This window comes from Chelonia mydas, chromosome 26 (genome assembly GCF_015237465.2).
Source record: "Chelonia mydas isolate rCheMyd1 chromosome 26, rCheMyd1.pri.v2, whole genome shotgun sequence".
Classification (NCBI taxonomy): Eukaryota; Metazoa; Chordata; order Testudines; family Cheloniidae; genus Chelonia; species Chelonia mydas.
In genome coordinates, this window is record NC_057859.1 from 13,410,357 (window position 1) to 13,436,177 (window position 25,821).

At 51.4% G+C, this 25,821-nt stretch overlaps 1 protein-coding gene and 1 non-coding gene across 2 annotated transcripts in view; both read left to right on the forward strand.

Moving 5' to 3' along the window:
• The first annotated feature begins 6,162 nt into the window (after positions 1–6,162).
• On the forward strand, positions 6,163–6,327 carry LOC114021229. Its single transcript, XR_003565870.1, has one exon. It is a non-coding gene; the product is annotated as a U1 spliceosomal RNA (small nuclear RNA).
• A 7,023-nt stretch (positions 6,328–13,350) lies between these two features.
• Positions 13,351–25,821, forward strand: part of DBNL (drebrin like) — a 37,181-nt gene continuing 24,710 nt past the window's right edge. The window contains exons 1-5 of the mRNA XM_037886331.2: positions 13,351–13,485; positions 14,768–14,823; positions 21,815–21,927; positions 24,389–24,463; positions 25,566–25,712. Of these exons, the coding sequence (XP_037742259.1) occupies positions 13,403–13,485; positions 14,768–14,823; positions 21,815–21,927; positions 24,389–24,463; positions 25,566–25,712 (474 nt within the window). The 5' untranslated portion in view covers positions 13,351–13,402. The remainder of the gene's footprint in view (positions 13,486–14,767; positions 14,824–21,814; positions 21,928–24,388; positions 24,464–25,565; positions 25,713–25,821) is intronic.

A 25,821-nucleotide genomic window follows, 5' to 3' on the forward strand; every position in this document is an offset into this window, starting at 1 on the left:
AAGATGGGGTGTTCTTTTCAAAGATCTGCTCTAGTTCAAACAGGAATAAATTCCGGGAAGTCCTGCAACCTGTGTTAGACAGGAGGTCAGACTTAATACTCATAATGATCCTTTCTGGTCTTAAAAGTGCTTCCAAATGTACTGGGAAGCCCAGTCCTTGGCAGATGCTGGTCGTATTATAGCTTCCACTGATAAATATCCAAAGTTTATTTCTCTTGTATCCTTTGGGAATATTTGTTTCATTTAGCAAGTCAATAAAATACTGTTGAATTGCATTGTTTGGAATCTCTCTCTCTTTCCAAGTTAGAATAGTGACCCTTCCTGTCCCTTCTCCATGGAGTGGGTACTCCAGACCCACAATTCCGAAAGTCTTGAAGTCACATGGCTCATAGATGCTGGGGAGAAGGTGTCATGTTTACAGGTTTTTCCCTTCCTGAGGTGTGAATCTGCTACTTGCTGTATGTCTGAAACAGGGAAGCAACTAACATGCTTCACTCTGTCCATCTCTGATCTGCCTGCAGATGGAAACTTTAGTCCTACTGCCCTCCATTGTACTCCACCCTGGAGAGGACAGCCTGCGCCAGGTGTGTCCCCAGAATCTGGCTGTTAGTAGCTGGAATTGCAGAGATTGCCTGGATTTGGGTTGGAACAGGTGTCCTCAAGCAAGCAGTGACGTGGAAACCTCTGGGGCTGCATGAAGCATGCCAGAGCTTGCAGAAATAGTCATTCCCAAATGCTGCAAACAGGGCAGAGATCCAGAGCCAACGCATTGTAGCACCCTGGAGGAAAGCAGTGCAAGCAGGCTTCTGGCAGCTGGCTCACTCTCTGTATCCCTGCTGGGACCACACCTGAAACAGGCTCCAGAGACATCCCAGAACATACGTGGCACTTCCCCAGGAGCGCTGGAGACATTAGGCTGGCCTCCTACACTGCAGTGCTCAGAGTGCGATGAAACAAGCCAGGGAATTCCTGGGACTCACAGCCAGGTCTGAGTGGGGAAGCAGAGCCCAGAGGAGATGGCAAAGTCCGAAGGGAAGTGTAGCTATTTCAGCACCACCAAACCCAGCCATTCACAAATCATCTGTCAGGAGCAAGGGCCAGCAGCTAGCCTGGTTCCCTGCTCGCTTAACCCCACAGACAGTTTAATGAGGGCAGCTGGCCCCAATTTAGCCACCTGAGTGGCCCAACCTCCCGACTGGCTGAAGGGATCAGCAGACCTGGTCTTGAGGCGAGCATCACAGTGCTGGCTGCTCAAATCATTTGCCCATGGCTGTGATAGCTTCTGTGCCTGCTTGTGCCCAGGCCTGCACCTGCTTTTTGCAGCCTTGGACCCAGCCCTGCTCCTGCCTGCCTCACTCCAGGTAACCCAGCTCTGGTTCCTGATTTCTGCCTCCAGTTCTCACCTGGGCTCCAATTCCAGACGGCTGATTCATGCTCCAACCACTAGGCAAGACTGCCCATGTCTCAGTCCTTGCAACCCTCCCCCCGCCCTCCCCCCAAAAGATTGGATTAAAAATCATGAGATTTTTTTACAAAGTCCAATTGTGGGTTGTTTTAATTTGACCTCTAGTTTCTGAGCCTTTAGGGCACGCTCTGGGTCATGTTTTCAAGCTTTGCTCTGCCAACACATGGCCCAGAAAGTTTTGTATTAAATGAAGGCTGAGAGTCTCACTTAAGCACCTGAACCCAGGAAATGCGGCTTTTAGTGAAACAGCCCGTATCGTGGGGCTCAGGTACAAACGTGAGGTGGCAACGCTGGGTGATTCAGCTCTTTTAGTATCCTTGCCATTTCACGCTGCCTTCTTCTCCGAGCCTGCACCTGAATTACTGTATAAAGAAAAGGAGGACTTGTGGCACCTTAGAGACTAACAAATCTATTAGTCTCTAAGGTACCACAAGTCCTCCTTTTCTTTTTACGGATACAGACTAACATGGCTGCTGCTCTGAAACCCATGAATTACTGCAGGCTCCAGATATTTACAGCACTCCGCTCTCTCAAGCTCACCATGGAGAAGCGGCCACTGATCCAGAATGAAGGGTTGCAACTCATTTTCCTTTACGAACCGCATTTTGTCCCCCAATCTAAAATTCACACCACGCTCAGAAAAAAATTAAAAGCAATATTGCCCTCAAAATGTGCGTGTAAGGTCTATGGGCAGTTTTTCTTTATACTACATGTGACAAAAGAGAAGTTATGAGACATGAGACAGTGTTCGTTAAATCTACACATGTTTTCTGCTATGTAGCATGAAACCGAAAGTATAATTTACTGGACTCCTCAAGCTGAGATCTGATGCTCAAAACCAGCACATTCTAATTTTAAAAGTGATTACCTTTTAAGTAATAACATGCCAGTGGCTTTCGCATTTAAAAACATAAGTCTCCAGAGATAGACGTCAGAATATAACCCAATCAGCTTTGGAGAAATCTTCCACCAAAATGGAAGGTGATCGGAAAAGCTGATCGGCAATTGAAGCAGATGAGAAAAAGAAGTGATCAGCGCACATAGGAGGTGCCCTGGGCGGATCTTTTTGCCAGAACCTAGCTTGAGAACAGAGAGATGATGAGAATTCAGATTCCATGGGGTGGATTCAGCTGGTTGAGATGTGAAGCACAGACCCAAATGCTGAACTTCACCATCAGGGTTTAAGTTATTAAATGCTAAAACAGGTTGGTACTCGGAGCTACCCTAAGGTCCGGGGAGCTCTGATCCTGGGGAAGTTCACAGGATGCTGGGAGTTTTCCTGACCTCTGGTTCAGCTACAGTGTGCTCTGTTACACCTGCCAGCACCCCTCCTAGGCACAGTAAGGCCTTGGGAGTGGCACACTTCTCCTGGGGACTCTCTAACACCCCCCCCGGAAAGCGGAGGGGGGTGAGGACCCCCCCAGTGACATTTCAGATGCACTTCTCCAGGCTTCTGGCTGACAGACACACAGATTTCAGAGTAGCAGCCCTGTTAGTCTGTATTCGCAAAAAGAAAAGGAGTACTAGTGGCACCTTAGAGACTAACCAATTTATATGAGCATAAGCTTTCGTGAGCTACAGCTCACTTCATCGGATGCAATAACAGAGGGCATCAGGTCCTCCGTGCACAGAGCAGTACTTGGAACTTGGACAGTGGGAAGTCTTAGGGGTGCACATTCATAGATTCCAAGGCCAGAAGGGACCAGTGTGATCAGCTCGTCTGACCTCCAATCTAGCACAGGCCAGAGACCTTCCCCCAAAGAATTCTGAGAACAGACCCTTTAGAAAGTCAAAGAAGCACTTGCAGAACCCTAGGCCTAACCTGGCGAGCTTTGTCTGGGACAAGCCTCCATTGCAGCATTTCTGGTTGGTAACCCACCTTTTACACCAGCAGCTGCATTTCCTGGCTTACACATGTCCTAATTTCAAAGGGATTTGTTCCCCTTTTCTTGTCATTTAACCCAATGGCGCCCAAGCCACGGCCACATTTTGCCCCTCTGCCCCCACATCTGCAGGTGCCAGTGCGCCCTTTGGGAAGCGTTGCCCTGAACCACCACTTCTAGATGTCGGGAAAGAGGAGTGAGGCAGGAGACGCCCCAAATCCTGACTACACAGCAGAGCCAAGCACAGAGCCCTCACGCTGCCAGGCCGTGAACGAGACGCCCCTGGGAAAGTTTCCTGTCTGTTCCTCCAGAGATGGCCTGCCCTGATTCTCTCACCGAATGGAGCAGGAGATGCTCTTCAGTCAGGGGGGGTTCATGCCTTGGCCAAGGCAATCATCAGCTCATGATTGTGACACGTTCCTGGACAGGCTGGGCTTCCTCCCTCTCCTGGGCTCCTCTCTGATCTTTTTTTTCGGGGGCGGGGGGGGGTTGGGGGGGAAGAATCATATTTTTTAGCTGTTGTTTGTCTCAGCCGCATCCAAACCCAAAGGCTGAAGCCATCAAGAAAAAGCATTTGGCACTAGTGCTGGTGTCAGGAGCTGCTTGTGATTGACAAATGGGGGGGGTCCCCGTGGAGCTCATTAAACTCGACCTCAGCCCTCCCCCCGGGAGGCCTCAACACAAGACTGATCAGCTTGAGTTTAGACCCCTGTTCCTCTGCCATTAGAATGCGCTGGCTCCTCTGCTGATGCGTTGACTGGGCCGGGGTTTTCGGCAGCATTAATTCCGTTTGGAGGCACAGATGCTTTTCCTGCTAATGACGGGCCGTGGCGCAGGGCTAGCGGGAAGGTGGGTCAGTCGGTGCTGGAGGACCCCCCAGGCACCTGACAGCGTGATTATTCATGAAGGCCTTCCTGCCTGCAGACACTTGCCTGCCTCCGCTCCGCTCCCGTCTCCAGTGACAGTTGTTTCCTCTGGCTTGCTTGGGCAGTCCTGGAAGACAAGGTTGCTGCATCAAAGTGAAACTTGTTTTCTTCAGAGCCTCCAACTTGCCGGCACTGCCCAGATGGATCAAACACTGAGCAGGCCCAATGCCTGATGTTGGGCCTTGCAGGAGAGGGAGTGATGGGGCAAATGACAGGGGAAAGAGCTGGGGACATGTCTAAAGATGGGGATGTGCAAACGGGCTGGATAGAGGCTGTGGCCACAGAGAGAGGAGCCCGTCGCCCATTTCCAGAACTGAGAGCAGCCAGCTGAAGCCCAGGCAGACAAGGTGTGGGCAAAGGCAGCCCGGGAGCCTCAAAGAGAGGAAGTTTCCATTCACCCCTCGGCTGGCTGTTCAGCCAGCTGCTCCAGGGTACCAGAGAGAACTGAAGTAGAAAACACAGATGCATGCACATGCATGCACACAAAGTCCCACACACGTGTACGCACACATGCAAAATAATGCACACACCCCTGCACACCAATTCACCTGCACACACACCATGGCACATGGACACACCTGCACGCCAGGGTGCCCACACATGCACACAGGCACGCACAAATGCACACCCTCCTACACATGTACGCACACCACACGTACAAGTCAGTTGAGTTTGGAGGGGAGTGTGAGAAACGGGGGGCAAGGGGGGACAGAAGGCATGTGGCAATTGGGTCCGGGTTTCAGACAGGCCTTGGGGGCTCTGTGGGGAGTAATAAGCAGAATGTGGAGGGGGAGCATTGCTCAATCTGCTTGTACTGAGGCAGGAAGGTGAGGAAGGGACACAGCAAAGACATGGCTGGAATCAGTCAGTTGCCTCCATGGGCCTCTTCTCTGGCATATTGGGCACTGGTCAGTTTTAGGTGTGCAGCAGAAATTACCATATGTAAATGATTCATTAGCACATGAATTGGGACAGGTAGCTTCATGGCCTTGCAGCCATGCGCATGCTGTGCCTACAATCTCCCAAGCCTCCTCTGCTATTGTAGATGCATTCCTGGGTGCCCCCAGATTCATTGCCAAAGCAGTGTCCACACATCTTCCGGGGCTGAGCGCGTGGAAAGCCCATTCCCAAGCACAGCAGGGGTTGCTTCCCATCTATTCAGGTGAATGACGGCTAGATAAAGCCTTGTCTGTACTGGGATTGCTTGCACTGGGGTCGCTGAACCAAAGTCGGTGCAAATCCCTAAGGAAGACACGCTGCTGCAATGTTGTAATTACGAGACCATGCTTTGAGTGGCAGATCTCAGATCACTGTACAGAGGAGCTCTGTATCATTTTTGCCATTTTACAGATTTGGGAACTGAGGCACAGAGAGGAGCTGTGTCTAGCCCCCGGTGACCCAGCAGGCCAGTGGCAGAGCTAGGAGTGGAACTGGAAGGTGCATGTCCTGGGCCCCCGTCCCATATAGCATCTACACCAGAGCAGTTCTCTCTGGCTTCAAACTAGGGTAGACAGCCCTATTGCAGGTCCCTTTTTATGCCAGTCCCGCACGTCTACATTCGGGGTCAGCATTGGGGTAGCTACATCAGTGCAAAACCTCCCCACGCAGATGATGTCTCAGTCCACGTTTGGGGCAGCTGAAGAAGAGAAATCGCTACGATCCTCCAGACAGCACCAGGGACGCTGTCAGAGCCTCCTTCAAACGCCAGCAGCTACCGCATGGCATGGCTAAACCCGCTCAGAGGAGGAAGATACATGGGAGACCCCGCGAGGAAATCCCCTTCCTCCACCCTTCGCCTGCAGCCCCTCGAAGGAAGCGCTCTGACTCAGGGAAGCCTCTCCCACTCGTCCATCAGTGGAGACAGATGCTCAGGGATAAGCAGGCCTTGATACTTACCTGGCAGGGGAGATACCATGATCACGAAGGTGGTTTTCCCAGGGTGAGGCTCATCCATTGCACTGCGGGTGTGCTGACCCCTGCGATTTCCCCCAATTTGGGAAACTCGACTTGATTCCATATGCTGGCCTGGGAACAAAAGCTCTTGCACTCCCTCTAGATGTGAAGTGGGGGAACTGAGGGAGTCTCCTACCTGCTGCCTACATGGCTCTCTGGCACCCCTCGTGGGCCAATGGGAAAAACAGGGGTTCCTGTGCCTTGCGGGTAGGCGGGATTTGCATATACCCCATGGGACTTGCATAATGTACCCCAAACTGCACAGTCCAGACCCACCTCCCGGCCCAAGAGCTCAGGCTCCAGGCCTGCTGCATCCAGCTCATGCCCCGGCAGTAGGGGCTCTGCCAGTGTGCCATTCCCATCTTCCCATGAGAGGAGAGCTGCAAGTAAAGGTAGGATTTTCTGCCAGTCAGGGCTCTGGCAGTGAACCAGCCAGCTCTTCCACTGGCCCAGCAGCAGAGCTGGGAAGGCTGGCCGCGTGGAGTGGAAGACACACACCGGCAGTGCAACCAAATGTACGCTTCCACTTTAATAGACCCCTACGGACAGTTTCTGGCAGCGCCTGCAGGGACGGGCACGAGGGCTCCTTGCTTCCTTCCTTAATACTGTGTGAATAAACCCCACCCCACAGCAGCTGTCTCCGATTGTTCTGAAGCCATCACTGTCCCAGCGGGAGGAGGAGGCACTGCACTGGGAACCTCAGTCCCATTTCCGAACTTGTCAGCAGAAAGAACAAGTCTTTTCATGCAGCCATCAGAGCCGGCTTGTCTAGCAAGGACTATGGCCTGGAGAAGTCCCCAAGCACCCCTGCCCTTTAGAGAACTTAGTGTTTCTTCTAGCCCCTCTTGCATAGAGAGGGGGTTAGTTAGCCTGCTTTGGCACCACTCCTCCCACCCCAGGAGCCCGTGAAGGGCTCTTTGCTGAGCAAGGAAGGGGTGGGCAGTCGACAGGCAGTGGACAGGCCAGGGAGGAGTGGGCAGTTTGGGGGCAGGTCCAGGATGATACTTCCAAAGACGCCATCCCCTCCAAGGACCAAGGCATGGCCTGGAGGTATAGGTCCTGGTCCTGCACAGAGAGGTCCTGTGCCTCCTAACGCTTGCGTGGGATGCTTGGCTTATGACCCGACTCCCCAATGGACCGAAGTAGACCTTTGGAACACAAAACCAGAAACATGTACTACATCAATCACCCATCCTTCCCCTTCAAAGCAATTGGTAAGCCAGGCACGAGGCAAGACTTAAAGGTATTCAACCTGTCACAGCCTCTGCAAGAGCAAGGGGAGGATTTGAACTCAGGACCGTCAGCATCCAGAGCAAGGGTGAAACCTCAGCACCAGAAAGTTGCTTCCTATCTAGCCCTTCCCATCTCCTGTGGAGGAGCTTGTGCATTTCTAGGCAGGCAGAATTAATTCCCAAGTGAATGGTATAATTTTGCTCAAGCGCACGTGCCATCTCTAATACTCAAGCCAGACTCACTCACAGACACTGGTATTCGGAAAACAGACACCAGGTAAGCACAGGATCTTTGGGGATCCGGCCTTCATGGCACCCACCATGAGCCCTTGAACAAGGTATGGAACAACCCCACCGCCATCATTAGCATTTGAGCCCTAAGCCTCCAGCTTTGTAACACAGCTTCTGCTGCTAAAGCAGCAAGCTTAGCTAGATCAGCTAGCAGCAGGAGAAAGCTTTACTCCTCCCCCAGTGGCTCTGCTCCAAAGGTTCTTGTGCTGTTCCAGGAGATGGGAGAGCTTTTGCTCGTAGTGATGATCTCAAAAAGGGATGTTGGCTGTTGGGGCCTCATGCTGATCTGTGCTGGGAGGAGCCCGGCTACAGCGCTCCCTTGCCATGACAACTCCTCTGGCAGTACGGTATGCACAGTATGCCGCAGTGAGACACTGGCACATACAGGGCTAGAATATTGGGGGTTGGGGGAGGGCTGATGTGATGCCCAAATCCAGCTATACTGCCCAAGCCACCGGTGAGAAACGGCAATTTTCAGCAGTTTATAACTTGGACAAATCTGAAGGGAGTTTCATGAGGCTAGCAGAATGTACCTCCCTAGCCCCAGGGCATCCCCACTGAAGGTCAAAGGCCTGCTGCCAACAACAGAGCTGTACAACCTTTTCATAGATTTTTTTTAAAGTTGCAATAATCTTGTATAACGAAAAGTGTTAGGCAGCTAAATATAGGGGCTGCTGCCAGCTCCTCTTGTGTCTGTGAAGAGACTCTCACGGCACTGGCGCTAAATAATAATAATTAATAGGTACTCACCATGCCAGGCTTAATTAAGTTTCCCAATTCCTTATGAAACCCTGCATAGCATTATTGTGGTACTGTTGCCACCTAGTGACTACTCTGAACATTGCAACATTCAGATGTTTAATACATAGCTATTATATAGTGCTTTGCATAAAGCAGGGGTCGGCAACCTTTCAAAAGTGGTGTGCCACGTCTTCATTTATTCACTCCGTTTTAAGGTTTCGCGTGCCAGTCATACATTTTAACATTTTTAGAAGGTCTCTTTCTATAAGCCTATAAAAAATAACTAAACTATTGTTGTATGTAAATAAGGTTTTTAAAATGTTTAAGAAGCTTCATTTAAAATTAAATTAAAATGTAGAGCCCCCCGGACCGGTGGCCAGGACCTGGGCAGTGTGAGTGCCACTGAAAGTCAGCTCACGTGCTGCCTTCGGCACGCGTGCCATAGGTTGCCTACCCCTGGCATAAATAGATATCAAAACACTTTAGAAAGGTCAGTATCATTATCCCCATTTTACATATGGGGAAACTGAGGCATGGGATAGTGAAGTGCCATGTCTAAGGTTACCCAGTAGCAGGGCCAGGAACAGTTCCCGAGTCCCAGGTCACTGCTGTAACCACTAAGCACCACTGTGGTAGCAAAGGAATGATAAACGAATGATGCAAATACATATATTATTATTATTTAATATTTGAACCCCATTGATCTAGCTGGTTACAAACCCAGAACAAAGAGACGGTCCCCTGGGACTAATGTTTAGAGCCAAAGTTTATGAAAAGTCCAAAGGGGTACTGTCAAAACATAATACATTGAATAGAGAGAAGGAAACAAGGCTGGGGGAAGGGAAATGGTTGGATGTGAAAGCATCTTGATTTCTTGCCAGCACTATGCTTCCCCACATCGTCTCTACAGCAGACGATTACATGCCCCTTGCACAGCAGCGGGTTAGGACATTAACACAAAAAGAGAATCAGCTGTGAAACAAAGCGAGACATGAGCAGGGTCACAAGGCCCAAACATTCAAAAATCATGAGTTAGGCCCCAAAACTCATGAGATTGACTTAAAATAACATTCTGATTATTTGCTTTCTGGTTTTTGAACCTTCAGATTCACATTTTCAAGCTTTTCTCTGCCACCACAGGGGATAGAAGCTTACTTTTTATTTAAATGAAGGCTGAGATTCTCAGGCGATCACCTGACTCTAGAAGCTGGGGCTTTAAGAGAAACACAAGATATTTCAAGGTTCATGATCAAATCATGAGCTTGTGACACAGCAAGGAGAGTTCTCCAAGTAAGGGCTGGTCCATGGGGAAGTTATTCCAGAACAAAGTGGGGGGTGTGAATTTAAAGTGCAAAGAGCTATTCCAGAATAGCTCCTTGTTGGATGTTCATATTCCAGAATAAGAGGTTCACACCGGGAGGTATTGCAGAATAGTTTACTCCACACTAGCTATTCAGGTCAATTTCCCCATGCAAACATTCCCTAAATTGGGAACGCTGGACACCTGGGGCAGAGTGGCCACTGGAGTCGGAGCATGATCTTTAATTGCATTGAGCTCATAGTCCGGTGCAGTGGATGAGGGGAGGCGACTGTGAGGTAGGAGGTTGGAGCAAACAGAGGATCAGCTGAGGACACAGATAGACCAGTCAAACCATAGAAGATATTATTAGTGTCCATGCTCCTGCAATTGCCCTGCAGCTTCAATTTTTGGTTGGCTGGCTCCTCTGTGCTGAGGTGGGAAGAAATGCTGCAGGGGTCCCAGCACCTCCAGAGGAGGGGTCTCGCCCACACAGTTCTTCTGGGTAGGACGGGTGGCCCTGACTGGGCCCCATTTTACCCTCCAATGCAGTAGTACTTGCTTAAGCTGCTCTGACAGCTTCAGTTTCTGGCTGGCTCCTCCCTGCGGTTTATTTCTCCTAGCCCACGTGGCTGGGGAGAATGGAAGCCCTGCAGGGCTCCCGATACCCCCAGGAAGAGGGTCAATGAGATTCCTATGTCTACACCAAATCCTACACCAGACTGCGAATCTGACTCAGGTTTGAGTCCAAGTTCCCCTTCTGTCCGCACATAAATCAGTCTGACTCAGGTCAGCAAGCACTCAGGACCTGGGTCCTAGGATGCTGCTACGGGCCTGAGTCAGAGCCTGATTCCTGCTATGAGTTGGGTCCAAGCCCTGCCATTTTGCAGTCTGGACGCAGCTCAAGCTGCAGACTTGAGTCAGAGGGTCTGTGTAGTGCACTACGGTTGAGTTAACACGGCCGTGAGACATGGGTCCAGCAATTGTAAGCCCAGGTTTACAATGCAGCATGGACGCTCAAGCGTGAGCTTGGAAACACGGAGTCCCCAGACCCGGGTTTACAATGCAGTGTAGACATGCCCCAAGAAGCCAGCCCCAGGCAACAGTGACCCCACACCGTTTCCAAATAGCGATTTCAGAACCCAACACACAAAACCCTAAATAACAAAAGTGATTAAAACCAGACTTGCCAGCAGTTCTGATTTGGCCAGGACTTCCCCTTATGTCGGTCCAGGATTGTTTCATCCTGAGTGAACACCCCGGTGCTTCTACGGGAGTACCCCGGGGTCTGAGAGGGCAGCTGGGGCAGTATGGTGGGGTGGTAGGGGAGCTGGGGCTGACTGGTGTTAGCCAGGTGGGTGGGGGAGGCTGAAAGGAAGCTAACTGGGTGCGTGGTGGGTTACGGAAGGTGTTTGCTGGGAGGACACTGGTGCTACGGCTGCATCCCTTACCTGGGAAAGGTAGTGGTGTTCCTAATGCGGCTGCTCCTCCCAGCCTGGGATTCAGAGAAGTTGCCGGGCTTTCTTTTCAGCAGCCCCATGCAGACTGAAGGTGTGACTGTAGTCCTGTTCCCGCTGCCTTCCTGTGGCCCAGCTGATACTAAAAGAAACCAGGCAAACGCATGTAATAAATAACCACAGCTTCCAGCAGTCACAGGTGAGCCAGGGCAATGTGACCTAGTTTGGATCCCTTGGCTGGGGTCAATGCCCTGCTTTGGCGGCTCCGAGGTTCCTCGCTCTCCGCTCTCATTTCCCATCCAGAAAAGCAACTAATGGCTAAGGAAAGTCCAGCAGGGCTAGTCTGCAGGCATATAGGCGCCAGGAGACAGCAAGCTGCTTATGAGTTAAGTCTGCTTCCCTCTTCCCACCAGTCAAACAAGGAGGAGTCCTGCCTAGATGGCCACATGCTAGTTCCCCAGCTGGAGCAGCAGGAGAGTCAGGGTGCCTATGATCTCAGGGACTATGTGTCTGCCTGAGTCTGGGGCAAAGACGTGACTCCACGTAGCAGAACTGCCAGCCCCAGGAGTCAGCCCCCGAAAAACATAAGGGTTTTTTTTAAAGTTATATATTTTTTGGTTTGTTTTTTGATTTTTTTTTTTAACTCTCCCCCCTGGCTCCCCACCTCACCCTGGTGTGTGGGACGAGCAATTTTGCCAACTCTCCCAAACATATTCAGTGTGGGGATACTGCCCCCCGGGGCGGGAGCTCTCCCAGCTGCCTGATAGCCTGGAGTTTCCAGCGGCTCACCAACCCCAACATGCTAATTCATCCCCCAGTACCCACATCAATTATGACCATCTCTCAGCCTCACCTCAGGTAGGGGTGTTGGGGGTGTCTGGGGGATGTTGTGGGGGTGTAGGAGTGAGGTGTCTGGAGACGCTGTAGAGGTATAGGGAGTGTGGTGTTGGGGAGTGTCTGCTGGGGGATGTTGCAGGAATGTAGGAATGAGGTGTCTGGGGACGGTGTAGGCGGTGTGGTGTTTGGGGTGTCTGTGGGGTGTAGGGGGTGTCTGTGGGGATGTTGCAGGGGTGTCTGGGGACGTAGGAATGAGGTGTCTGGGGACATAGGGGCTGTGGTGTTGGGGGATGTTGTGGGGGTGTAGGGGGTGTCTGGGGAGATGTTGCGGGGGTGTCTGGGGGTGTAGGAATGAGGTGTCTGGGGACAGTTGAGGGTGTCTGTGGGGGGTCAGTGGGATGTTGTGGGGATGTAGGAATTAGGTGTCTGGGGACGGTGTAGGGGGTGTCTGTGGGGGGACGGGGATGTTGTGGAGGTGGAGATGTCTCTGGGGGGACAGGGGGATGTTGGGGGGGTGTCTGTGGGGATGTAGGAATGAGGTGTCTGGGACGGTGTTGAGGGTGTCTGTGGGGGGAACTGGGGGATGTTGTGGGGGTGTCAGTGGGGGGGTGTTGGGGGCAGGGATGTTGGGGGGGTGTCTGTGGGGGTGTAGGAATGAGGTGTCTGGGGACGGGGCAGGGGGTGTCTGTGGGGAGCTGGGGGGGCCCAGGGGGAGGTTGGGGGGTGTCTGTGAGGGGGCAGGGGATGTTGGGGGGTGTCTGTGGGGAGGTGTTGGGGGGCAGGGGGGTGTCTGTGGGGAGCCGGGGGGGCCCAGGGGGAGGTTGCGGGGGGGTGTCTGGGGGTGTAGGAATGAGGTGTCTGGGGACAGTTGGGGGTGTCTGTGGGGGGTCAGTGGGATGTTGTGGGGATGTAGGAATTAGGTGTCTGGGGACGGTGTAGGGGGTGTCTGTGGGGGGACGGGGATGTTGTGGAGGTGGAGGTGTCTGTGGGGGGAACTGGGGGATGTTGGGGGGGTGTCTGTGGGGGTGTAGGAATGAGGTGTCTGGGGACGGGGCAGGGGGTGTCTGTGGGGAGCTGGGGGGACCCAGGGGGAGGTTGCGGGGGGGTGTCTGTGAGGGGGCAGGGGATGTTGGGGGGTGTCTGTGGGGAGGTGTTGGGGGGCAGGGGGTGTCTGTGGGGAGCCGGGGGGGCCCAGGGGGAGGTTGCGGGGGGGTGTCTGGGCGCTCGGGGCGGCCCCCCCGGCTCTGCCCGCCCCCGCAGCCCCGCCCCAGCGCGGCGCGGCCGGGAGGAGCCGGAAGGCGGCGGGGCGGAGGCGGCTCCATGGCGCTGAACCTGAGCAGGAACGGGCCGGCGCTGCAGGAGGCCTACGGCCGGGTGGTGGCCGCGGGCAGCCCGACCGACTGGTGAGGGGCCGGGCCCCCCCCGGGATCGGCCCCCCTCGCCCTCCCCCCCGCCGGGATCGGTCCCCCCTCCCCCCGCCGGGCCCCCCCCGGGATCGGCCCCCCGGGATCGGCCCCCCCTCCTCCCGCCGGGCCCCCCCTCCTCCCGCCGGGCCCCCCCTGCCGGGCCCCTCCTCCTCCCGCCGGGCCCCCCCTGCCGGGCCCCCCCTTTCTCCTTCCCCTACTCCCGCCAGGTCCCCCTCCCCCTTCTCCTCCTCCCGCCCTCGCCGGGCCCCCCCTTTCCGGGACCGGCCCTGCTCCCCGCCTCCAGCCTGCCGGGTCCCCCCTCCCCCACCTACCCCCGCCGGGCCCCGGGACCGGCCCTGCCCCCGCCGCCCCCCCGGACTGGCTCTGTGCCGCCCTCTAACAGGCTCCCCCTCCCCAGGACCGGCCCTGCCCCCACCAGGCCCCCCACTCTCGGGGCTCGGGCCCGCCCCCTTGTACCATCCCCCCACCCCGTGAGGACTGGGACCACTCCAGACCCCCCCCCCAATGGTTCCCTTCCTCTTCCCTCGCAGTAGGGTAGGGCTGGAGGTGACGCAGATGCGGGGTGGGCCTTCTGGGGGGCAGGGCATTGGCTGGGGGGCCTCAGGGCGGGGGGGGCACGTGTGTTTCACATTAGCTTAGATGGCGCTGGGGCCATGCTGGTTGGGGCGGCGTGGCCCCGGCTGTGGAACCGGACACGGGGGTGGTTCGTGGTCGGAGAGGGTTGTGCGTGTGAGCGAGCAAGTGGGTGGGTGTGGGAGATGAGTGGTGGGGACGTGGATGGCAGCCAGGATGACACAGGAGGGCGTGGGGTGGGGGCTGTGTGGAACCAGGGATGGCGTGTGAAGAAGGGAGGGAAACAGTCAGGATGGTGACGGGTTTCAGGGTGGCGGCCGTGTTTGTCTGTATCAGCAAAAACAACGCAGAGTCCTTGTGGCACCTTAGAGACGAACCAATTTATTTGGGCGTAAGCTTTCGTGGGCTAGAACCCACTTCATCAGATGCATGGAGTGGAAAATACAGTGACAAGTGTGTGACACACACACACACAGTACATGAAAAGATGGGAGTTGCCTTACCAAGTGTGGGGGTTAGTGCTAATGAGACAATTCAATTAACAGTAGAATACGAAGGGAAGAAGGATGGTGGTGAGGAGGGGGCTAGCATCCGTTCCGGGGAGATGGGGTGCAGCAGGAGGCTGGGCTGGTGAGGAATAATGGTGCATTGGTTGCTAAAATGTCACCCCTATGCTTTATTTCAGGGCTTTGTTTACCTACGAAGGCAACAGTAATGACCTGCGGGTGGCTGGCACTGGAGGTGAGTGCATCTGGGGAAGACCACCTCCTATGTGGGGCAGCCGTCCCTGTCTGGGGTCAGGATGGGTCCTTGGTTGCTGAGTGTGTGCACAGAAGGTGGCATGGTTTAGCTTGACAGGGTCGTGATGTCTGTTCAGCTTCGTTACCCAGTGCTGGCTGTTGGTGTCCCGTGTTTGTATGGAATAGCTCTGGGCATGGAGATTCTGCCTCCTCTTTCACCCCAGTTGCTTAACAAAGGACATTCCTTTCTGGGGCTGTGGTCTCAGCACCTTGCTGCTTGCTCAGACTCACGGAAGCCATTGTGAAGAGTCCTGGATTAGACCCGGGACACATACTGTGGGACGTAAGGCTTTTCCAGTGATCCAGTAACAGTGCCTGGCGGTGATGCTTTTCCAGTGAAGAGGTGCAGCGTAAAAGCAGAAAGAGGGCAGTTAGTAGGGGACTGTGAAGCCACATGTGATATGAAGGCAAGTTTCTCAATACAGCCTTGGCTCGTTTTCTTTTCCTTCCCCTTTTGTGGGGGTTTTTCTGTTGTTTTTGTTTTTTTAAAGAAACTTGAAAAAAAATGCCGGTACCTCTTTTTAACTCTTCACAGTTCAGTTCATTCCTGTTGTATTTTAACACAAGTAGGGTTAATACAACAGAAAGCTAGCACAGCCATGCACTCTGAAGTCAAGGTGACTTGTGAACAATAATTCTGACTTACTCCTTTTCTTTTTGCGGATACAGACTAACACGGCTGCTACTCTGAAACCTGTCCCTATAGAGTATTTTCCAATTCGGGTTTCCCCGTTACATGTAACACTTAATATCTTGCTGATTTCCACATGAAAACCTACTAATTTACAGCTAAGAGTGCTAAACTGTAGGTCCCACCAACACCCAGCTTTAAAAGCAAGGAAATAAGTATTTGTATCATTTTGTCTGTGTTCCATTCATCGGTTTCCTTTCCCGACCTCATATTTTCCTTTCACCTCCCCCGTGTCGCCACACGCATCAGCTAACAGGCACCTTGAATGCCAACCATGTTTGCAGGTTATACGTGTATGTGACTGACGCTGGGTTAGTGTGACCTTGAGAAATTGTCTTGTATGTAGCTCTGTATGTGGTTTTGAATTTGGCGGAAAATGAAGGGCAGCGTCACTCTGCAAATGGTAGCTGAAGGATGGTTTTTTGGTCGTGTTCAGGAAACCCGTGAAGGGGTGATGTATGGCTGTTCGTGATGGTTCTCACACCGGCACGCCCCATGCAGCCCTGCTCCCTCTCATGCCACCTTACTTATCTACCATGGTCAGATTTTAAACATTGACACATTAGATGCATTCATGCCCCTGAGGCCCTAGGAGATCCGTAGCAGTCCAGTCAAGCAAGCCTCCTCCAGTCTGCCAAACTAGGACTCCCCTCTGGAGAACTGTCTGGGGGAGAAACGCTCAGCTGGTAACTCTAGTCCCTGCCCTGTCGGTGATAGAAATAGGGGCAGGAAGAGAGCGATAATTGTAGCTGGAGGTCCCTCAGTAGAGGAGCTAAGAGCTTTTCTGTCCCACAGCTGAGCTCCTGAGTGAGAGAAATCTGTCAGACTGGGAATCTCCTCCAGAGGTTTAACTGCTAGGGAGGGGCATTGGTAAAGGAGGGAGCCAAGGAATTTGGCAGCAGGGCTGAACTGCCAGCACGTTCCTAGACCCCACTTTTCCAAGCCCGATTTTCGGATGCCCTAATTTTAGGAGTCTCCGCATCCCATTAAATTGCCTTCCAGACAGAAGGATAATTACCTTCATTTCAGTGAGTGAAAATATTCGTAAGGCAAAGGACATAATGTTCTGTTTGGAATGGCGCTAAGGGAGTAGGGCCTCCGGAACAGAGAATCTGGAAGGTCACTTCTTAGCCCGGCTCTGCTCTACAGCCCCACTGTCAGCCTTTTTGCTTGGCTGCCCTCATGTCTCTGCCCCAACCCAACAGCTGAATTTTGGGCCTAGGCTGCACCCACATCTTCACTGATTCAGTTAGGCTCACGGTTGATGAACCACAGGGTGCTTTCTGTAGCGCCGTCTTACTAACAGGGTTAAGATATGGTGGGAGAAGAGGAAAGCTGAAATCCAGACTCAAGATTGGAGCTCTCCTACAGAGGCAGCTTGACCCCTGTTGCTTTGAAAATGGAAGTTGCTGACAAAGCTGAGTGGCTCTGTTGGCTTTCCTTGCCTGATGACAAGGTGGTTACAACTTGTTACATTTTATTTTAAAAGTTCAGCGGTGTTCTGGATCTGAGATCTTATCAGAGCGTGTGCAGTTTGGTGGTTGTGGGGACGAGGGTTGTGTGTTGAGAGGAAACCCCCCAGAAGTGAGATTGTCAAGACAGCTGCAAAAGGGAAAATTTCTAAACTTTTCTTCTGCAAACGCTAGTGAGTATTTTTCTGAGAACATCACGTGGGAAATTTATTTGCCGTCTGAAATGACTGGGCTAAATTTGGAGACTGAGTAGAACTATTTAATTGTGGGGAAAATAGGGATTTCAGTCCTGCTTCAAGTGCAAATCTAAATGCAGCCTTCGTTCTGGAATTGCTACCAATGCCTGATGATTAATATGCAACTCGTACATTTTGTGGTGGTTAAATGTAGTTGAGCCAACCCTGCAGGAGGAACCTTCGATGGTGAAATTTTACTGATGTGTGAGCACTTGATTGCTACTCCAGTGTTAATGTTGCACTCGTGGTAGTTTTTAGCATTTAATTATAGTGGGAGAGGTATCGTGGGTAATGTAGCGCTTTCTAGTCTAGTCCCTCTTTTCACGCTCTCATCCCTTTCAACTTCCAGGTTGAGATATTCAAGGCTTGGCCACTGCCTAAGGGTGAATTTTCTTTTTCCTTTTAAAGTTTGAATATCAGCTGTTGGTGGGAGAGGGAATGCGCTTTCCCCATGATGTAACTTCTTGACAAGAATTTTTTTTGAGGAGCTGTACACACGCAACAGCTAGGGGCGGGGAAACTGAAGTTGAAATTTGGCAGGGAAGGCCTTTGCAAGGCCTGTGAAAATGAGCTTTGAAAACCTCGTGCTGCACAAACTCAGTTGAATTTCGCCCACTTTCCTGCTAACCTCATAAAATGAGAAGTTGAAGAAGACCAGCCTGACCCCACATGTGCATCTAAGTCAGCCCTGCATGTGGTCCTTGTAAGGTGAACGGGGAACAAGGGAGAGTTCCAACGCACAGGAGGGTGCCCTGCTTTGATGCACCTTAGGAGCTTCTTCCTGGTGGCCTCCAGTAAGCGTGCTGCGGTCTAGGCCAGTAGATCGGCTGCTCAAAATTCTCTTGAGGCTGGTGCCTGGTATTAAGGTGCCAGATATTAACTTGCGCCGTTAATGAAGCACGAAGGCTGCACGCAAAAGCCAGAAAAGGACAAAGTTAATGTGGCCCACGTAGTTTTAACTCCACCTCTTCGTGCATAAACTGCATTCTGACACTCTTCAATTAGTCCAGACCATCTCTCAACTTATACCATAACATAGGCTTATCCCATCTTTTTCCTGCAACCGTGGGTCCATCTGTAACATCCACAGCGCGGCTTTGTGTATGGCAGACTGCAGACATGGCAGTTTTTTATAGGAAAAGTAGCTAGCAAACTCTTCTTACGCAACAGAGTAACCACAGTAGTGGTGAAAATCTGAAGGTGTATAGAAACCACCTACATTTGCAGCTAATTTAGCTGCATAGCTGAGTGTCTCGTGCCCTGTTACACCTACAAATCACACTGCTGTGGGTAAAAAGAAAAGGAGGACTTGTGGCACCTTAGAGACTAACAAATTTATTTGAGCATAAGCTTTCGTGAGCTACAGCTCACTTCATCGGATGCATTCGGTGGAAAATACAGTGGGGAGATTTATATACATAGAGAACATGAAACAATGGGTGTTACCATACACACTGTAACCAGAGCGATCCTTAAGGTGAGATATTACCAGCAGGAGTACGGGGGTGGGGGGACAGGGGACCTTTTGTAGTGATAATCAAGGTGGGCCATTTCCAGCAGTTGACAAGACCATCTGAGGAACAGTGGAGGATGGAATAAACGTGGGGAACTAGTTTTACTTTGTGCAATGACCCATCCACTCCCAGTCTCTATTCAAGCCTAAGTTAATTGTATCCAGTTTGCAAATTAATTCCAATTCAGCAGTCTCTTATTGGAGTCTGTTTTTGAAGTTTTTTTGTTGAAGAATTGCAACTTTTAGGTCTGTAATCGTGGGACCAAAGAGATTGAAGTGTTCTCCGACTGGTTTTTGAATGTTATAATTCTTGACGTTTGATTTGTGTCCACTTATTCTTTTACATACAGACTGTCCGGTTTGACCAATGTACATGGCAGAGGGGCATTGCTGGCACATGATGGCATATATCACATTGGTAGATGTGCAGGTGAACGAGCCTCTGATAGTGTGGCTGATGTGATTAGGCCCTGTGATGGTGTCCCCTGAATAGATATGTGGACACAGTTGGCAATGGGCTTTGTTGCAAGGATAGGTTCCTGGGTTAGTGGTTCTGTTGTGTGGTGTGTGGTTGCTGGTGAGTATTTGCTTCAGGTTGGGGGGCTGTCTGTAGGCAAGGACTGGCCTGTCTCCCAAGACCTGTGAGAGTGATGGGTCATCCTTCAGGATAGGCTGTAGATCCTTGATGATGCGCTGGAGAGGTTTTAGTTGGGGGCTGAAGGTGACGGCTAGTGGCGTTCTGTTGTTTTCTTTGTTGGGCCTGTCCTGTAGTAGGTGACTTCTGGGTACTGCTGTGGGTGCTGCTGGCTGACAAGAAACCGGTTGTGCTGTCCAGACGCCTGTGCAGGGAGCTCAGGGGAAGCTGGCTTTCCTGTTTGTGTGTGTGCATGGTCTCTTATTTTGAGCTTGCTGCTAAAATGAAATGGGAGGAAGGAACACACAGCTGGAGACTTTGTCAAGCTGGTCTCTTTTCGGGTTAAACAGGAGCCCCTTCAGTAAGCCACATCCAAAGAGGTGACCGGTGTTCGTTCCTGAGCCTCTGTTCCTGCCACGTTCGCTTATGCATATTACTTTAAGGAATCTGGATTCCACTGAAATCAGTGATAACTCCTATGGACTTTAATGGGACCAGGCTGTTTAGGGGGGCGGGATAGCTCAGTGGTTTGAGCTTTGGCTTGCTAAACCCAGGGTTGTGAGTTCAATCCTTGAGGGGGCCATTTAGGGATCTGGGGCAAAAATTGGGGATTGGTCCTGCTTTGAGCAGGGGGTTGGACTAGATGACCTCCTGAGGTCCCTTCCAACCCTAATATTCTATGTTTACTGTTTCAATACAACTTCTTGTACAAACTTGTGTGTAGAGTTTAGAGCCATCTGCTACAGCTTTGAAAACAGACACTGTATTGAAATATTTAATTACAATGAAGTGCCTTGGAATATATGTCCATTTATGGTAAGAGTGGTTTTCATTTGATATACTTTTTATTTTAGATCCTGTAGGAATCTGGCCTCTTTCCAGATCAAATGTGAGGGTACATTTGTAAGGATGCCAGGGCTCTGAAGAGGTCCTACCTCTTCCATGTGATCCATAAATTGCAAACCATAGCAGAGCTGTGTGAATTTGTTGGTTTAGGTGGAGGCCTCTCACCGGGAGCTGAGTTTGTTCTGACTACTCATGGCCAAGCAGTGGGAGAAAGCCACCAAGGGCTGAATCTCAGGAGTGGGGACTGTAACATCCACAGATAGGACTCTCATCGGGGGCTGTGCTTGTTCTGTGTGTCCATGTACACTGATGGAGGACTCACGCCAGCTGGTGATCTGCTCTCTTTGAGAGACAGGAAGTCTCGCCATAGTGTCTAGTGGAGATTGGGGCATGAACAAGAGTGAGCTGGCTGAAGCTGGGCCTGGACAAGACTGAGGTGAGGATGGTGGGTTGGGAGAAGCAGCTGGAGAAGATGGTGGAAGTAATATTGAAGATGGTGGCCAATACTCCTTTGATTGGAGGAGTACTTCTGCCTTTCATTAATGGTGTTTGCAGCTTAGGGGTGACTATCGACCCCTAGTTGCTGTTGATGATTTCAGCAGTAATCCAGTCAGCTTTTTACCATTTTATGTTTGGCTAGGAGGTTGGACCTTTTCTTTCGGATGTTGTTCAGGCCTTTGTCATCTTGGTGAGACTATTGCCATGCACGCTACACGGGGCTGCACCTTAGAGCCATTCAGAGACCGAAGCTGGTGCAGAGTGTAGTGACTTGGTTATCGAGTTGGGCATTCTGCTGGGAACAAGTGACAACAGTGCTGTAGGGTCAGCACTGGCTGCCCATTGGTCTTAGGGTGGAGTTCAAGGTGTTGGTGATGACCGCTAAAGCCCTAAGTGGCCTGGGACTGGCCTCCCTGAGGAATCTCCCCTCTCCTAGGCCATACTACCACAGCTGTGGTCAGCGGGGGTGCTCAAACTGGATCCCTCTCATTATAGAAGAGAGGGGTGGCGGGCAAGGCGTTCTCTGTGAGGGCTCCAGGACACTGGAACTTGCTCTCCTGCCTTGGTCTGAAAAAGCTCAACTCTGACTTTCAGGGCACATTGCAAGAGACACCTGCTTGGCAAGGCTCTGGAGAAAATGCTCAGGGTCTTCCTAGATGATGAAAGCTGGCTGCCCTCCCGAGTTCCTGTGGAACTGGTTTCAGCCTTGCTGAGGTTTAATTGTATTTCTTGCGTGGTTATGTTAGGGTGCCTGACGCCTTGGATAGATGTCTTTATTATTTTTTATAACATCATTATGACGGTAGGTAGGAATAAACATCAGAAGCAGACAAACTCTCAGGTCCCGTTTTCATGGACACATCACTGTTGATGAAGGCTGCTGAAAGTTCAGTTTTATTTTCTCAACAGTTTGTTTCTTAGTTGGATGCTTTTCTGAGGGACGCTGACGGTAATTTTTCCTCTTCTCAAGACTGAGCTGGTTGGATCAATCTCACTCGGCTCATCTCTCTCCCTTTCTCCCTCTGTGAAAATAACTGTATAGATGGTGGCCTGGAGGAGCTGGTGGAGGAGCTCAACAGTGGTAAAGTGATGTACGCTTTCTGTCGGGTAAAGGATCCCAACTCTGGCCTTCCCAAGTACGTCATCATCAATTGGGTAAGCAGAGATGGACTGTTTCTATTAGCATGTGGAACCTTAGCTATATGTTTGATTCTCTCTCCAGGTGGAAAACCATACACCCTTGAACCAGATCTGCCAGCATCTAGAAAGCTAAGGCTGCAATTAGGTCATGGAATCCGTGACTTCCATTGACCTCTGTGACATCTTCTGCCCTGGGGCTGGAGCTCCTGGCCAGCCCTCCTTTGCAGCCCCTGCCCTGCTGGGGGGACGCTGCAGCTGCCCAGCCACAGTGGGTGGCTGGGGAGACCCCACAGCAGCCAAGCCCCGCAGGCAGGGGGACCCCGGAGCTCCCACTCACCACAGCGGTGGGGGACCCGGGAGCCCCAGCAGCAGTGGATGCTGAATCCGCCTCCCCATTTTGTCACAGATCTTTTTAGTAATAAGTTAGGGACAGGCCCGGGCTTCCGTGAATTTTTGTTTATTGCCAGAGACCCGTCCTTGACTTATTACTAAAAATATCTGTGACAAAAACTTAGCCTTATAGATAGCTAATGCTTGGAATGACTTCGGGGCCAGAGTGAGACTCCCCAAAAAACACATGCAAATCTCTAGTGCACTGCAAAATGCTAAGAATTCAGATGAACAAAATGGGGAGATGTTCCTAGGCCTTCTGAGGTGCTCTGTTCTTGTTAAGAGGATAAGAATTGACATACTAGGTCAGACCAATGGTCCTTCTAGCCCATTATCATGTCTCCAACAGTGACCAGTACCAGAGCTTCAGTGGGAGTGTACAGAACAGGGCAGTTGGCATGATCCACCCATCTTCCCCTCCCCGTTTCTGGTAGTCAGAGGTTTAGGGACATGGGCTGCATCTCTGACCATCTTGGCTAATAGTCATTGATGGACCTGTCCTCCATGAACTTATCCAGTTCTTTTTGGAACAGTTATACTTTGGCTGTCACGGCACAATTCCACAGGTTAATTGTATGTCGTGTGAAATAATATTTCCTCTTTATTGTATTAAACCTGCTGCCTGTTAATTTCATGGGGTGACCTTTGGTTTTTGTATTGTTAAATAACACTTCCCTACTCATTTTCTCACACACACCATTCAAGATTTGATAGACCTCCTGTCATCCTCCCCCCCGACCCCGTTTAATTATCTCTCTTTAAGCTAAACAGTCCTAATATTTTTAGTGTCTCCTCGTATGGAAGCCGTTTCATACCCTTGATCATCTTTCATCTTCTCTGAACCTTGTCCATTTCTACTACATCCTTTTGAGACGGGCTGACCAGAACTGGACACAGTATTCAAGGTGTGGGCGCACCATGGATTAGTATAGTAGTTAAACTAGCAGTAAATATTATCAGGTTATTTAGGTTAAGGTTATTGAGGCGATAAATATCTTGAAAATAACCCCTCTAAAGCGTTGTAGCTAGAATAAAATGTTTGAAAGTGAGGAAGACTTGGAGTTGAGATTCCACGAACAGAGCATGCACTGCGCTGTTCTTTGTTCTGTATAGGTGGTTGTATTGTGCTCATCACTGTAGTGTCTGAGTGCCTTCCAGCACTACAGTGGAAGCCATGTGACTACACATCTGCCGGGTGTTGGTTGTTCTCTCAATCCTCTCTCCGGGGGAGAAGCCTGTGCAGTGGAGTGTCTTGTTTTGGGAGGGTTTTAGGTTTTTTCAAATGTACATGTTGCTTCATATTGATGTTAGAAGGCCGGTCAAAGACAGTGCCGGCGCTTGGAGCAGAAGGTGGTGAGTTTTGTGATGGTCCTTAGTGCAGATATACCCACCGATCCGTGTGTGTTACAGGTCCCACTCTGGGCCTGATCCAGGGGAAGATGCGCGTCTGTTGCAGCCCCACCTTTGGCACCTTGGCTGTTCAGCTCAAGCTGTAGCAACTCCTACTTTCAGCCGTTGAGATTCTCAGTTCAATCCCTGGTGTGTCGGCTAAGATGGCAGCCAGGTTTACAGGCCCAGTGTCTGGGAGTAGGATCCTGTTCTCAAGGAACCAGGCACTGGTAGTGCTAGAGAGGGTTAGTGGAGAGGAAGGGGGAGGGATAGCTCAGTGGTTTGAGCACTGGCCTGCTAAACCCAGGGTTGTGAGTTCAATCCTTGAGGGGGCCATTTAGGGATCTGGGGCAAAAATTGGGGATTGGTCCTGCTTTGAGCAGGGGGTTGGACTAGATGACCTCCTGAGGTCCCTTCCAACCCTGATATTCTATGATTCTATGAGAGGGCGTCTGCCACTTGGATGCTTATTTTACATTCATCTCTTACATTCCTCTCCTTTGTGTTAAGTAATGCTGCCAGAGCTTTGCCTTGGGCACGCAGCATCTCTTCCCCCTCAATCTGGCCTCCACCTCACCTCATGGGTGAGAGCTGTGATGTCCTGTTTCAAGGAGCCATGCCGAGGGGGCCGTGTCTCAGTTGAGTGCTACACCGTCCTTGAGATAAGGTTCTAGGTACTGATGATTTCTCTTTGCAGACTGGCGAAGGTGTGAACGATGTGAGAAAGGGAGCATGTGCCAACCATGTCAGCACTGTAGGAAACTTCTTAAAGGTACAGGCATGTTTTTATGATGATCTCCCTGGACGCCCCCCCTTTGCTGCTGTTTGCCCTCCCTATTATTCCAGATCTGCAGCCCTGGTTTTTTGTCCTTCCTGCTGGGAAAGGCCCGAGGGAGGTACAGCAAGTATTGCAAGGCTCTGGCCACTCCATATTTACAGCCTGGGGTCTTCCCGGGTGAGCATGGGCTTCTCCTGGAACAGAAACACAGCAGAAAGCCACAGCAGGGTGTGCGTTAAAATGCCGTTGGCACTCAGCTGAGTCCCCTTAACCACCTGTGAAGTGAACCCTTTGAGCATCCTGTGGGGGCTTGTTGCCGGTAGACATGTTCTTCTAAGTTTCTTTGAGAGCCAATATGTTTTAGGGGGTTTCCCTGATGAAAAATAGTTCCTGATAGAAAAAGAGACCACACGGAAGGGAAGAGCTACAAACACCCATTCTCTCTTTAGATTAACAGTTCTCCCTCATACCTGGCAGCCCTTTGAGCTGCAATTTGTGGGCAAATGGCTTCTTTAAACTCTGCTTTCAGTTGCAGTAATTCAGTGGGGAGCTATGTAAAGTATCACACTAAAAGGGGACTTGGAGTTGCCAGAGGCTACCGACTGCTGCAGAGGGGTAGGCATGTCATGTCTCCTTCTGCCCTCTCTCTTTCAGTCCCTTGACTTTGGGGTTCCTTCATCCTTGCTGTTTTAGATTCGGTATTGAGTCCAGAAACGTCAAGGAGCTTGTGGCTCAGGTCTGTAAAGTGGAAAGTTCAGGTCAGCCCAGTATCCTCTTCAGGAGCTGGAGGAGAATGGGTGACAGCAGCAGCCTTACCGTGTCACTTCACATGCCATGAAGTGTGGGACCAGATTACAATGGCTCTCTTTGCCTCTCACTTCCTTCTCCTCTGTGGGGGTCGTACAAAAGACAGACAGAGGGATTGGAGGCCTCTGTTCCCATAGGAAGTGTCTGCCCCACACGTGCAGTGGTGAAATCAGGCCAGTCTGCTCTGAGGTCACTCCGCAGCAGTGTGTGTCTTTGGGCAGAAGGGTGTCATCCTTTAGCCCTCGGAGTCAAGTTTCTCCTAACTGTGCTGCTCTTTTTCTCTGCCCAGGGCGCCCATGTGACGATAAATGCTCGGGCAGAGGAGGACGTGGAACCTGACTCCATCATGGAGAAAGTTGCCAAGGCTTCCGGCGCAAACTACAACTTCCATAAAGAAAGTAGCAGGTTCCAGGATTCAGGCCCTCAAGCACCAGTGGTGAGTTCCTGGGACCTTTCTAAGTAACCTTTGCACCCCTGGGCTGCAGGTTCAGCAGGAATCTAGCTGCCAGTGACTCAGCTGCGCAGCAAATAGGGCTGCTCAGCTC